This window comes from Oncorhynchus mykiss, chromosome 15 (genome assembly GCF_013265735.2).
Source record: "Oncorhynchus mykiss isolate Arlee chromosome 15, USDA_OmykA_1.1, whole genome shotgun sequence".
Taxonomy (NCBI): Eukaryota; Metazoa; Chordata; class Actinopteri; order Salmoniformes; family Salmonidae; genus Oncorhynchus; species Oncorhynchus mykiss.
The window spans coordinates 61,691,957-61,707,783 of record NC_048579.1 but is presented as its reverse complement, the minus strand read 5'-3'; the positions used below and the strand labels follow the sequence as shown (position 1 = coordinate 61,707,783).

The 15,827-nt window shown below is 41.1% G+C and overlaps 1 protein-coding gene across 1 annotated transcript; it reads left to right on the top strand.

The window, feature by feature from the left end:
• The first annotated feature begins 3,032 nt into the window (after positions 1-3,032).
• Positions 3,033-15,123, top strand: LOC110490535 (diphosphoinositol polyphosphate phosphohydrolase 3-beta). Its single transcript, XM_036944906.1, has 5 exons — positions 3,033-3,469; positions 7,997-8,107; positions 9,541-9,585; positions 9,854-9,941; positions 12,430-15,123. The coding sequence occupies exons 1-5, from the start codon at positions 3,374-3,376 to the stop codon at positions 12,636-12,638; spliced, it is 549 nt and encodes a 182-aa protein (XP_036800801.1). The 5' UTR covers positions 3,033-3,373; the 3' UTR covers positions 12,639-15,123.
• The last annotated feature ends 704 nt before the right edge of the window (positions 15,124-15,827 follow it).

Below are 15,827 nucleotides of genomic sequence, written 5' to 3'. Positions count from 1 at the left end.
ACACTTCAAATATCTAGATGTATGCATGATATATAGTTTCATTTTCAAGTTTTACATTTTTATTAGACGTATGTAGAGGATACACATGGTATACACTGTCCAATAAAATGCTTACTTGCAGTCTCCTTCTCGACAATCAACAACAATAATAAATAATAGAAGATAAGAATAGGAACATAAAGTAAATGAATACACATTTTAGCATAAGTATAATACAGGAAGACACAATTTATAGTCCAAAATGTACACCTTTATCAGAGAAGGGAGCATTGGGGGACAAGTGTTTAAATTTAGCAGTATTAGCAATAGTAAATAAGAGTCTGGTTGCAGCATTTGTGTGTGTGTGTGTGTGTGTGTGCGTGCGTGCGTGCGTGTGTGTGTGTGTGCGTGTGCTTGAGATGTGTGATATAGGATAAATTATGCTTAAAGGACCATTAGCTTTTGCTAACCCATCCAGGCAGTAGTAGTGACCTATACATTACACCCCATGCTGCTTAACAAGCCATATATAAATATCCTAATGTGACATTTTAGGGAAAGGTTTATGGGTCGTGGTGGGGGCTGTGCTATTGCTGCTCAAGAGCCTGCTGCTCTTAGAATTAACTGGCAATGGGCCATGCCCTCATGATTCTGGGAGATTCAAAGACCAAAGCACCTCCCCTTTAATACTGTCTAAAAGGGACTTACAGCAAGTGACTTGATCATCTCAAACTCTAATTGGCACAAAGGGCAATCCGAGCCGGCTGTGCTGAGAGAGTGGATCATTAGCAAACGAGGAAAGTGACAGAATAGATGAAGAACAGTCGGATTAGCCTAGCTGTGTGTGTTCTGTGTGTTTTGAGATTGCCTTGGCGATGGCAGAGAACAGATGTGTTAGACTGCGGCACTATCATTAGAGTGGTGACAGGAATAGGCAGAGGTTCAAATCTGGTACCTTCATACACATCTTTCTGTCATCCTTAAAGCATGTGAAATCAGATCCCCCTTCTCCCTCTCACTTGGACTGCAGCTAATATTATGGGCTGTTGATATCCTTTCTACTTTGGGCAAGATGATGCTGTAGATGACTGCTTTTGGGTTAGATGACGATATTGACTTTTTGTCTAAGTCTATTCTTTGGGAGTGTTGACCTAGAGACCCTGTATATTCTAAGACAATGACAGAGATATACAGTACTTTGTGTAAGAGAAGAGGGTAGAAAGAAGTTATTATTTTGGTAAAAGTGATTTTAGAGACCAATTCAAGTTATGGAAAGATGGTAGAGATCCATTGAGACAGGGAAGATAACATTGAGGCATATGTTATTTTGGTGTACCACAACACAGTCTGACATCTTTGCAATTCCGCTCATATTTTTACACATCAAAGGCTACCTCGTCGCTCGTCGCTCAGTGCAGGCGGAATCATTGCTCAATCTGACGTAAGACCCTGATAAGATTTTGACTAGTCATTTCAAACTGTAACGATCAATTATATTAAGAAAAAGCCGGCTATCTCACCCCATGACCTAACCAATGTTTATCTCTTTAAGTTCAATCCACCCTCTCTTAAAAACAATCACATCATGATACACTGGTTGTCAGTTCCAAAACTCTGATACTCTGTGAGGGACAATCTCTTTGATGAAGAGTGTGAGGTAGGATGCTTGTCCTGCTGGCATTCAGTTAGAAAAGTACATCGAGTTAACAGCTCTTTTGATTCAGTCGTTGAATTCCAATTTGGATGAGAAGACAGGTTTGACAGATGACTACACTGGCCTTACTGGTAGAGCAAAACCTTTAGAGGTGAAGGGTTAACACTTACAATCACATGCTTTTCTCGCTTGTGGTGCAGAGAGTTACAGCACCAACACACAGGTGTAATGAATGAACTCAGAGGTGTGTATATATACCATATATGTGTATGTTTGTGTGAATCTCACGTTGTCTTGACAAAGGTCTCTGACCGAAACATTGCTAAAAGATTCTGCAGAGGAAAAACAGTGTTGTTCAGGAGACTTTGTATTTCAATACCAACTAAAGGATCCCTGTACCAGTAATGACAAATATAATATTCAGGTTCCGGTAGAGATGTTGTTGAATGTATGTACAATTTATCTACTGCTATGCAACACTAGTTTCAGTAAGTAACAAAACAAACTTGCATTTACAGTTGCTAAAACATTGGCTCAATAATAACTATTTTCTACTTTTACAACACCCTCAGCAAATGCTTGTCACATGCGTGGTAAACAACAGCTGTAGACTAACAGTGAAATGCAGTGACTAAGATAGAGGAACTCCTATTCCACATGTCTTTGTATGTGTATACACTTAAAAAACAAGGGTTATATCGCTTGCTTCATCTATACCTTTTTCTATGAGGGTAAGGTAGACCTGTCTGACCTGTCTTCTATAACGTAAAAGCTATACAATAACATACAAAACTAGACCTCTTCAAGTGGGCCCACCTTCCTTTATAGGCTATAAACAGAACAAACCTAGACTAGATCTATACCCCCAACTTGCTTTCAGTCAATAGCATGAATAGTCGTCACAGAGTAGCTAAGGTAGGCTATAAAATTGACAGTGCTTTATTTGTGAAATCATTTTTCAGATGTGAACACAGGAAAAGTGGAAGGTCAGAAACCCTCTTTTCCACCACCCCCAATCCAAAGACAGACGTTTATATTGGAGGCTATTATAAGGAGTATTTTAAAGATCTTGATTACTGACATTTCAGGGCAATACGTCACATTACATCTTATATTGAGAAAATACTCTGATGAAGTTATAGGCTTAAGGGTTAAAAATTGTAACCGTACTATTTTCTAGATTGCTTATCCATATGGGCTACTTTTTAAGGAAGCATAAAGTCAGATGGAGTGAGCACTGCATAGGTGTTCAATCACAGCTAGATTTGTCCTACTTTATTTTATCCTATCCTCCAACAGTTATCAGACGTATGGTGCCGTGCGTAACAGCGCTCCGCTAGGTTGCCTTCTGTCTATTTACAGTCAGCGACTGCGCAAAGCCTACCTTGTAGGCTACTACCTAAGGTGGGAGGACTTCGGAGGAGGGTACAGTATCGACTTACTCTACTTAAATAAGAGATTGCAGATAGAAGTGGAGGTTATGGGGGACTGAACTGCATCCATTAACCCAACATCACGGAGGGAATTCCCTGACACGAACGCACTAAACGCAATTGGAGTGAATGGGAAAATACACCGTCAATGGGTAGATTGCCGGTATATCGCGTTATTGTACCTCAGTGATACACATATGCCGGTTTTCTCTTCGCCATCCAGAATCTTGGTTTGGTGACTCACTCTTCGTTCGTTCATTTTCTGGATTTCGTTGCCTGCCCGGTGAGGAGAGGAGTAACCTACATAATGAAGTTCAAGCCGAACCAGACCAGAACTTATGATGGCGAGGGCTTCAAGAAACGAGCGGCATGCTTGTGCTTCAAGAACGAACGTGAAGAAGAGGTATAACGTTAGATGGTTATATTTCTCATTGACAGTTCAGGGGACCGATACTGTCCTGTCTTTAAACCAAACCACGGTTCTCGGCTATATCCTACACTTGTTAATATTGTATCTATATTTGCCAATTGTAATAGACTTAAATAGGTTTTTATTGTGGTTTTACCACTTAATTACTCAGAAAATGTCGATGTGCGGGGGCTGTCTTGCCGTGTCTGAAATAAATGCTTCTGCGGGTTTTTCAAACCTAATGATTAGAGAAGTAGGCTTGATGGTAAACAACCCCCCCCCCCCCCCCAAAAAAAAACAACCCAGGAGTGTTATAGTCTATTTATACGCTTTTTTAGCCTAAGTTCCATGGCTTTTGGAATACATCCTCAGTGGTGTTGTGTGACTGCCCGCGGCTATCCAGTTTGGGCTAGTTTGAGAGAAATGCAAGGGGGTCGAGGCGCTCTGTTGCATGTTTCATTTGACGGGCGGGACATCAGTCCAGCCATTGCTACATTGCATGACGATACCACTGTACTAATGCATACGAGTTTAAATACTAGTAACAATATCACCGCCATCATTTTACACCTTATAATCTCTGCTGCCTCATAGAAATGAAATGAAAATGCGTTATTGATGAAGTGGCCATTTTGTAAGACAGGTTTTCAAGTATCCTAGGCTGAAACCAAAGGTAGTCTACTGAAAAGTAGTCTCATTCAAGGCTTTGCTTTTATATTTCTGGTTTGAGAGAATATTCTTAACAAACTGCTGTAGACCTAGACATATTCCTCGTAATAGTTTCTGTTTTTTAACGGGCTTCACCATAGCCTACGTACCACCATGATGCAAGCGTTCACTGTCTATGGTTTGACAAAATGGACTATCTACCCAAGTCAATTTCCCCGAAATTATAACAACATATAGGACTCGTTCCACACATTTTTTTTTTTTTAAACATTTGATTAAATCGGAAGCAATTATTTCCATGTAATTGGCTATATTGTTGTGCATGTGTCCTTTCAGTCAATATAGCATGTTCCAATGGTTTCTGCCTAGGTCTATTTAAATGTTTAAAGGCACAATTTATACAGATATGACTTATATCGTCTACCGTAACAAGTTAAATTGGCCCACTTTATCATAACCAAAATCTATGGACCTATTCCATTGTGATGTGTTACTATTTTTATTTAAACTGCATTGTTGGGTAGGGCTTGTAAGCAAGCATTTCACGGTAAAGTCTACACCAGTTGTATTCTGCGCATGTGACAAATACAATTCGATTGATTTGATTTGTCATAGGAGACTTAGTAAGCAAATTATGTCATTTTTCAGTGCATGAACTAAAGTCGAGAAGACTATTAAGGCGGGTCATTATTGTAAAAGTGGCGATGCTTTTCATTTCTTACTGAGCCACACGCCTTGTTTATGAACAGCTCCTGCATTTGGATTTGTACTGTCTGATAGAAATCCAAATCTGAATCAGACAGTTCAAGACACTGCAACCTCTGACTTCCCTGCACCACTGTTATGCAATAAATAAGCTGCAGACTTTATCTGTCTGTCATTAAGAACTCTATCAGAGCACTCAAGTATTTGTACCACACACACACACACACACACACGCACACACACACACACACACACACACACACACACACACACACACACACACACACACACACACACACACACACACACAGAGAGAGGTGGCCTGAAGGAGTTCTCTCCCTCATGCATAGCCGGTTCTTTCAGGAACAAGGAATATATATCAGTTTGCTGTGTGTTCTGTGCCATAGGCACATTGCATTGTGGTAGGGCAGCTGGGTAGCTGGAAGGCTTTCTCACTGACTGCCCAATCTCAGTCTCAATGCTTCATACCAATCTCCCCTTTGATTTTTACATGGGAAATGTTTATTAACATTAGTAATTATCTACACATACAATCTTGTTGCTGATATTTCATTTGTGATGCTATAAAACAAGTCAACCTTTGTGTAATATCTTATCTTGTTTTAATATTTAAGATACCTGTGGTGGAACAAATGGAGACCATCTTCAATCACCCGCTTGTGTCTCTGGTCAAGGATATTGTTAGGTCAAGAAATGCTTCGCCTGTGTCTGTTCAACTGTTATACTGAGCTGTTGTAATGTATAGAGCCCATCCCCAGGAACATCTTTACAGAGTTTGCTCTGGGTCTGTCCAGCTACTCTGTCGTAATTGCATGAACTCGTTAAGCCTGAATAGGAGAAAAGCCTCTGTGGCTCCTGCGTGGCCAATACTGTCTATGCCAATGCCAACTCTTTGTGTCAATCCCATGTTGTTGAATCCCTGAATCCCACCCCCCACACACATGACATGTTAGACATGACCCCCCATTGAGAGGGCCTGAGTAGGTTAATAGGAACTCTGTGTGATGTCAGAGACTTTGTTTAAGGAATGGAAAAGGAGAAAGAGGAACCCCCTGGGTCAGGTGTTCAGTGACAAGGTTTAAAGTCCATCAAGGGAAAACAGGAACATGACATCCCTCAGGGCCAGTGGGTGGGTCATTTGCCTCCAACAACAGTAGAGACTAGAAGAGCGTTCATGCCGGGGGTAGGAGCAATCTGTTATGGGTGCCTTCATCCAGCAATGGGTGTCTCCCCCGAGACTGTATTACAGTACATTGTGTGTTTTCAGTCCATTGTGTCACTACAAGACTAAGGGTTTGTTGACACTTGGTAAAGTTGAAGTACGGTTTATTGTTGGTCTGGATGGACTAAAGGGTAGCCTATTACTAGGCAAATGATGTTGCCCTACTTGTACATTGCTAGATAGAATTTAAAGCTGTATTGAATGTGTGTGGTCTTGAATTGGCATATATTTGGGGTTCGTTTTTTTATACCGACTAGGTGGTGTTACTTGGTGTAAAACAAGGGGCAGCAAACTTCCGTATGTTAACTTCATAGGTCTATTTTGGTTATGACTAACCACTCTCCTATTGCATTAAAATATTCCTGTCTAAAACTTCAAACCTACGTAGGCTGGCATGTGGGAGACTGGTTTATTTGACAGCCACAGTGTTGCTCCTCCGAGAAAGTAGGTGTTTATTTCCTCCCTGAGATTCTGGCCCGTTTAGCAGGCTTACAAAACACACTGGAATCTCGCTGGGAGACACTGCTCTATTCCCTTTGGTCTCCCCCCCTCCATCTGCACCTAACCTTTGACCTATCTAATATGTTGGTGTGGGGTTTTGCTCCTCACTGTGCCGAGTGTTCCTCAGTGCCATGATTTTTCTGTGGGACATACCTTGTTAGTCTAAGCTGTTGACATAAATGACATTAACAATGTTTTGTATATTGCATGAATTTGTATGAGGTGCTGACAAGCTTCATGTCTTTCCTGGAAAGAGTTACATTCGTAACATTTCATATCCAACCACATTTTGAGCAAGAAATAGAAAAAATAGGACTTAAAGTGAGGCAAAAATAACACTGGCAGGATGTATAACTAGCTTTGTTTTGTAAACTCCACAGCAGACACTGTCAAACACAGTGACATCCCTGAGCTCCCCCAAAAATATATTTGCAAAAGGCCCACAGCGGTGCCCCACCCCCATATATAAACACAGACAGTACCCCCCCAACACACACACAAACACTTGTGTACACACATGTGCACTCACATTCTGAAGCGCTAGCAGTCTGTTATAAATAGGTTAGTAGGTTCATTCTATCTCCATGGTTTATGGCTTTATAATGTAGGGTACTAAGCAGACAGTCTGGTCTACCCCGCTGCTTCAGTAGGATCCCCTCATCTGTATGTGGCGCCCGTAACTATAGCTAACCGTCCCACTCCCTGTCCACCCTCCATCCCCTCTTAGCCCGGGACGAGCCTGATGAGATGTCGGCTCAGTTAAGGCCCGGGAACATGACATGGTGACCCAGAGTGGAAGGGTGACATGTGCCGTATCCACTGGGTGGCCTCTCTTGGCCACTTGACTTGTTACTGCCTGGCTCCTGGCTCAGACAACAACGGGTCTGCTCCAGCAATCCCATTAGAGCAGCACAGAGGAGTGTCAAAGCCGAGCTGCTAGCTGATATGACATGGCTGTCAGGCTGACACACTGGTCCCGTATAGAGGGGTCTGGATGGGGAAAAGATGGAAGATGAAAGCCACATTAGCTGCATTACTGTCGTATGTCGCATTCGACTGACTTGAGTTGGATGTTTCCTCAGCCTGGTGAAAGGGACAACTGAGCAACTATGAGCCCCATAGGTCATGAGTGTGTGTGTGTGTGTTTAGGTCATGTGTGTGTATTGCATCATGAAAATGCAGATACAGGCTCATTCAATCTGTTCGGATTGTTGTACACGGCAGACTGTCGTGTAATTTAAGCTCAGGCACCTGCTTCGATGCTCCCAAAAGGACCTGATCTGGGTCAATCGATTAGCAAAGGTGGAGCAGAGGGCCCTGTGGTGGAGCAGAGGGCCCTGTGGTGGAGCAGAGGGCCATGTGGTGGAGCTGGACTCACAGAACTATTGTGTTTTCTGTTCCAGGTGTTGCTGGTGAGCAGCAGTCGGCATCCGGACCAGTGGATCGTCCCAGGTGGAGGGATGGAGCCTGAGGAGGAGCCCTGTGGCGCAGCGGTCAGAGAAGTGTTTGAAGAGGTGAGTTCACTCATCATCATCATATAAAGGAAAGATCCAACCATTTTGAATGTTATATTGTTTTTGTGCATCTCTGAGCGATGTTCTGTCAATTCCCGGGGTCATTTCACGTTTTCATATGATGCAAAACATTTTTCAGATACACATCAAAATGAAAGAATGACCTGGGAGTCGATAGAGCATCGCTCAGAGATGCACAAAAACAATATCACATTCAGAATGATTGGATCTTTACTTTAATCCAATCAATCATCACCATAATCATCAGTGATGATGAAATTGAAATGAATCACGAAGTGGGTGTGTAACTAATAGCTATATGCACGCACAAAAAACACATTGATCTGATGGTCATTCATTGATTTGTCTGTAAAGAACATGCCTTTTAGTGATGGGTGAGACTATTGTAATGTGTTAGTTGTAAACTCTGGCTTCAAGTCATGTAGTGATCATGTCATCTATATGAGTATCAAAAGTATTGCTGGCCCCTGATTGGTAATTTAAAGGCAACGTGCAGGCCCTACATTTTCTCATATACACTATGAGAGAGAGAGAGAGAGAGAGACACTATAATTCATCACTGCCTTCCTTGTGGCATGTGACTGACCTTGTCGATCTCCTGGGATATCTCACTGGCACTTCATAGCATGTCCTCTCCAAAGTGGCTTCACAGTTAAAAAGGGTTCCGTTCTGAGAGACTTGATGTATGCAATGATAGTGGGTGACGGGAACTCACTTATGACATGACACAATTGGGAGGTACATTTTGGTGGGTCCAAAGTGGGTTTGTAGAGAAAGGACTGAGGAGCTCGTGGTATTCCAAAGGTCCAGCTGGTGGGAAACCTAACGTACTTGGGTACGTCAGCAGGCTAAACTTGGCTCCCTGCTGGATTCCAGCACATTCACAGGTCCTAAAGCCTGTCCAGTGGGACGTGGGCAGATTCTTTGTGAAGCTTGATAAAGTGGCAGGAAGGGGAATAGGGGATGGGTCATGTGTTTTTTTGGAAACAATAACCTCTCTGATTTTGACCTCTAAATATACAGCAGGACTGGGTTTGTGTTGTGATATTCAGTGATGTTATATTGGTCAACGTGTTCTGATCTCTCTCTCACACACACACACACACACACACACACACACACACACACACACACACACACACACACACACACACACACACACACACACACACACACACACACACACACACACACTCTCTATCTTCACATCTCAACACACACTCTTCACATCTCAACACACTCCTAACTCCAGTCAAAGGTTTTCATTCTAAACCCCCACACAGTATTGTCAAGTATTGGGTTTTCTCTACTTTCCTTTTTAATCTAACACAAGTGTTTTGGTTTGTCAAATAGACATAGGCCCAATACTTCATATCACAACCCCCTAATACCTCTCTCCTCTCTCCCACCAGGCAGGAGTGAAAGGCAAGTTGGGACGTCTCCTAGGTGTGTTTGAGGTAAGGTGTGACTCTGTGCTGACAGTAATTATAAGACAGTTACATTTTTACTCCCTGAATAACTGTCATTGCTCTCTTGTGTAAATTGTCACATGAATGGAATTCAAGAATAGAAAATGAGTGGATTTGGTTGATGCGTAGTCAAGGGTTGACAAACTACCCTAAAGCATGGGCACCCTCTGAAAGCAGCTGTTTTTTCTTGAGGTGCCACAGGTAGAGATTCTTCCAACCTGAATTTTGAAATGTAGTTTTCTTTTGAACTTTACAGCAGAATCAAGACCGAAAGCACCGAACGTACGTTTACGTATTGACCGTGACGGAGACATTGGAAGCATGGGAGGACTCGGTCAACATAGGTGAGTTTATGGTCACATGACATCAGGACTAGAGGTCGACCGATTAATAGGCATGGCTGATTCATTAGGGCCGATTTCAAGTATTCATAACAATCGGTAATCTGTATTTTTGGACTCCGATTATGGCCGATTACATTGCACTCCACGAGGAAACTGCGTGACAGGCTGACCACCTGTTATGCGAGTGCAGCAAGGAGCCAAGGTAAGTTTCTAGCTAGCATTAAACTTATCTTATAAAAAAACAATCAATCTTCACATAGTTACTAGTTAACTACACATGGTTGATGATATTACTAGGTTAACTAGCTTGTCCTGCGTTGCGTATAATCATTTTTTATCGAATCACAGCCTACTTTGCCAAACGGGTGATGATTTAACAAAAGTGCATTTGTGAAAAAAGCACAATCGTTGCACGACTGTACCTAACCATAAACATCAATGACTTTCTTAAAATCAATACACAGAAGTATATATTTTTAAACCTGCATATTTAGTTGACATTTTTTCATGTTAGCAGGCAATATTAACTAGGGAAATTGTGTCACTTCTCTTGCGTTCGTTGCACACAGAGTCGGTATAAGCAACAGTTTGGGCCGGCTGGCTGGTTGCGAACTAATTTGCCAGAATTTTACATAATTATGACATAACATTGAAGGTTGTGCAATGTAACAGGAATATTTAGACTTAGGGTTGAATACAGAATGGTTCTGTATTTCACTGAAAGAATAAACGTTTTGTTTTCGAAATGATAGTTTCCGGATTTTACCATATTAATGACTTGAATTTCTGTGTTTATTATATTATAATTAAGTCTACGATTTGATTGAGCAGTCTGACTGAGCGGTGGTAGGCGGCAGCAGGCTTGTAAGCTTTCATTCAAACTTTACTGCGTTTTCCAGCTGCTTTTAGCAATGCTTGCTTCACAGCTCTGTTTATGATTTCAAGCCTATCAACTCCTGAGATTAGGCTGGCAATACTAAAGTGCCTATTAGAACATCCAATAGTCAAAGGTATATGAAATACAAATTGCATAGAGAGAAATAGTTGACACATCATAATTCCTATAATAACTACAACCCAAAACTTCTTTACTGGGAATATTGAAGAACTGGGAATATTGAACCACCAGCTTTCATATGTTCTCATGTTCTGAGCAAGGAACTTAAACGTTAGCTTTTTTTACATGGCACATATTGCACTTTTACTTTCTTCTCCAACACTGTGTTTTTGCATTATTTAAACCAAATTGAGCATGTTTCATTATTTATTTGAGACTAAATAGATTTTATTTATGTATTATATTAAGTTAAAATAAAAGTGTTCATTGTTCATTCAGTATTGTTGTCATTGTCATTATTACAAATATATATATAAAAATCGTCTGATTAATCGGTATCGGGTTTTTTGGTCCTCCAATAATCAGTATCAGCGTTGAAAAATCATAATCGGTCGACCTCTAATCAGGACTTCAGTGTCTAGTATAATAATCTGTTTTTCCAGGAAGGATATTGCCAGTTCCAACAGGCCTCACAGACTAAATAATGAAATCCCTCTCACTGACTAAAAGGCCTGGGATTGCAGAAAACAAGCAACAAACAAGTTCAATATTTTTCCAATAATATCCGGCTTCACCTAATCTAAAGTTTGGAGTCATAACACATCAATTCCAAAGTGGCTGATTAAGACTCAACTTATGCTGCTAACAGCTAAATCACACCAGCCTGCTGGCTTTGAAGAGGTGGACTAAAATAGCTGGTAAAAGGTAGAGTAAAATGTGAACGTGCGATTGGATTACCGAGCAGTTGAAATCCATTAATCATCCTTTAGACTTAATCAATCTTTTTCCTGGGTGGCTGGAGCTTTCAGTCCTTATAGATCTTACAGTAGGCAGAATATCAGCCTCAGTCTTTCTTTCGGTTTTGTTTACCGACTTAACTGCACCAATATTTGTTCCTTTGCACTAATAATCCTCATTCCTGTTAACACACAGGATTACCAAACATGGGCTACAACTTGTTCCTCAAAAAGAATGTTGTTAAAGCATGCCACTATGAATGACCTTTAAATGAGCTCATGTCTATGGCCTCATCTTCACGCAATAACAATGTAGCTGTTGTTAGAGATAATCAATGTATTCTGATAACATCTATTCTGTAAACATGTATTCAGGCGGGCTATTAGAACCCTTCACAAGACTTTAGGTAGGCTGAAAATAATAGGGGCATTTTGAATGTTTAGATGACAAACGTTGGGCATGTTTGCAGATTGGTAAGGGGATACCAGAATATTTTATTGACAGTGACACATGGGGTTGATCCAGATCCCATTTCTTTGTGAGAAGATCCCCATCCCTCAAAGGGCAAATGTCACACTAAGTTCATGTGGAAAACCCCAGTAGTTCTGAATGCTGATTGGTTATTGGGAGTGTATTAAAGACCCCCCCCCCCCCCCCCAGTCTCTGACACTCAGTCTCTGTCTCCCCCTGCAGGTCGTAAACGGGAGTGGTTCACAGTGGACGAAGCCATCAAAGTCCTGCAGCACCACAAGCCGGACCACGCTGAGTATTTGAAGCGGCTTCATCTCAGCTGCTCTCCAACTAATGGGAACTCCCTGCTCCCCAGCCAGCCCCCTAATGACAACTTCCCCCGTTACGGCCCCCTCACCACTGGATCTGTTCTGGGCCCCTCGCGCAGATAGGACTGGCCCCTTCCCACGCCTATGAACTATCTTCTACCTGTACAGATACACTGAAAACTGACATTTTGCATGAATATACAAATCCTCAGAGTCACGGCTCACGCCACATGTATGTAGATTACTGTATACTTGGACAAACCAAAGCCATACTTGGAATTGTGTCTGGATGATTCAGTTAAGGAATGCCTTTCAGTAACTTCTTTAAGAATGTTCTATTGGGGTCAATTGTATTATTATTTTCTTCCATAATTAAGAAAATCACACAACATGGCTGCCACAGAAAAGGGGTCATTGGCTGACAATAGGATGGAAAATGGCAGTGTCATTGGACCTCGGGAGCTGGAGCAGTGTTGACAACAAAGAGATGCTACCTCAGTTGGACTAGCACTGGAAGGATGTCTTAACACGGTGTCAGATTCCCTTTGGCTGGTGTTTAACCTGTACAAACTACAGCTCACAAATATGACTGTTTACCTACTTCAAGTAGTACCATACTGTGTGGGCAGAAGACAAGGGCTCACTATTGTCCCTTCACCTCAGTAATTGGTGCTCTTCTTCAAGTTTAGCTGTAAAAACAACACATTTTGAATTTCTTATATGGAGAATTTCACATTTAATTGCCTTTAATTGTGTTGCCTTGATTGTCATCAGTTTCTCCATCTATCATCATCATCATAAATAACAATAATTTGATATGCTAATTTAATTGTTAACCCCCGCCCCATATATGATCTGGTCAACCTTCAAAAGAGTCTCTTTACTAGTTGAAGGCAGGCCCTCTTTAATATAATAATATCTATATTTCATTACATTGCCAGAAATGATGTCTCCTCAGTGCTGAGATAATGTACCTTAATCCACAGTTGAGCATCTTGTCTGACCGCTGAATGAGGACTGAACCCCCCCACACAGGGGACCTGTAAATACTTTGCTGCAGAGAAGTGTAGAGTTGTGTGTCTGGTTAACAGAAATGCAACCATATTAACTTTTCTCCTCCATATTTGCAATTGTTTTTCTAATGATGTAAAAAAAAAAAAAAAGTGTTTCATGGAGAAAATGCTGTGCCATGTAGTGAAGGTGTGAGAGTAAACCTTTTCCTCCTTTCAGTTCCACCTAAAAACAGAGATGAGATGACATGGAACAACGAATAGGGAAGAAGTCTGAAAGAGAACGGGAATGGATGGAAATGAGTGCTTTCCGTGTTAGATTCACGGTGGGACGACACTGATGGTTAGGCTGAACATGGAAATGTTCTTACGATGGACATGGATGTGAGATATTGTAGTTGAAAAATTGTAGTGTTTTACTGGAGATTACACAAACATAAGTGGTTTCACTTTTTAATCTTATCACTCAACCACTATCTCACCCAGACTCCCAGCATTCATTTTTATCACAAGAATACCCCTCTGAGGCAGACATTGTCAAATACATACCAGTATGTCAACTTTCAAATACTTGAGGTATTGCTGGGTGGGTGGAGTTTGTACTTTTGGGATTATTCCATTGGTTCCATTTTACTAGGTAAGCCAAATCAAGAGCACTGTATTTTACAAGTGTACTTGACCAGGGTCTGCCATTGTGGATAATGCTTGTTTTAATTTGAGCTCATGCTTTATCAAAGCAGTTTTGGGAGGCAGTGTTTAGGAGCAAGTAAATAACCCAAGAAAGTGTTAAAAGATGAAGGTGGGATCTATTGTGAGTTTGATATGGACCCTTCTTAAAATCTGTTGCATGAAAGCTTTCACCGGCCTGTTTGATTGGACAGTCATCTGGCTGGTCCAGTCCTTCTATAAAACATGTCATTGGATAATGTCTGCCACTTGGTCAGACTACATGTGTTGTTTGTTGCATACATTGTGTCTGTGTGACAAATAAATATCGATCCTGTGCCAAATGACAAATGTTTGGTATAATTGGCCAGGCAGAATGATAAAGTCAAAATCTACTTACTCTAGCCATGTCTAATACATGATAATAATTGGTACATTTGGTAATGTTCTAAGGATTTCAAAACAACATGGTTATTCATGAAACTATCACCTTTAACCAGTTGTATTTTTTATGGATATAACAATTTATGGAGATTGGATTTATGCATACTGGTACACTACATTCAGGAAGGAAAGTAAGGACATGAATGCTATTTGTTCTGAATTTGACCTTCTTTTTTAAAAAAATTGCAGGGGAAAAGTGGAAAATGTACAGCAGCTGTAGTTTTATTTTGAATGAATTACCCCCATGGACCCTTATTACTGACACTAAACAGTCCCTGTATAATGAATGGGTGGGGGACTGCTGTGAATGTGTGCTGATCAACTTTGTTCCAGGCACTCTCTCACTAAGGTGTCTTGAAGAACTCACTTGTTTATCAATGCAAACAGAAGTTCCTTTATGATCATATGAACAGTGAAATTGGATAAAGTAGATTGAAGACTATTCTGTTTGGAATAATAATGAATTAAAAGGGAATTACTTGACTCCAGCCTGTCTGTAATGTCTGTACTGTATCTACTCATTTTGTTCAGTGTTTTCCCAGTCTTTTGGTAGGTTGTTGGTGCATGGTTGTGTGAGGGAGGTGTTAGGTGGTGGGGTCAGGTGTTACTTTGTGTTTGTTTAAAAATACAGTATAGAACAGGAAGTCCACAGTGATGCTGCATGGAAAGGGACTCAAGATGACTGCTCCAGGGCACTAAGGAGGGGTGCACAAGACATACTGGCCCACAATATTTTTAGGGTTGTTGAAAAAACGATAGGCTGCAGCCCAATGAACTGAAAATAAAGTTGGAAAAAAGTCAATCAAATTGTTATTCTAAAGCCCTTTTTACATCAGACATCACAAGGTGCTTTATAGTAAGGTGTCTGCTCATGCAACTACCATGTACACTGAACAAAAATATAAACACAACATGTAAAGTGTTGGTCCCATGTTTCATGAGCCGAAGAATATCCCAGAAATGTTATACGCACAAAAAGATAACATCCCTGTTAGTGACCATTTCTCCTTTGCCAAGATAATCCAACCACCTGACAGGTGTGGCATATCAGAAGCTGATTAAACAGCATGATCATTACACAGGTGCACCTTGTGCCGGGGACAATTAAAGGCCACTCTAAAATGTGCAGTTTTGTCACAACACAATGCCATAGATGTCTCAAGTTTTGAAGGAGCGTGCAATTGACATGCTG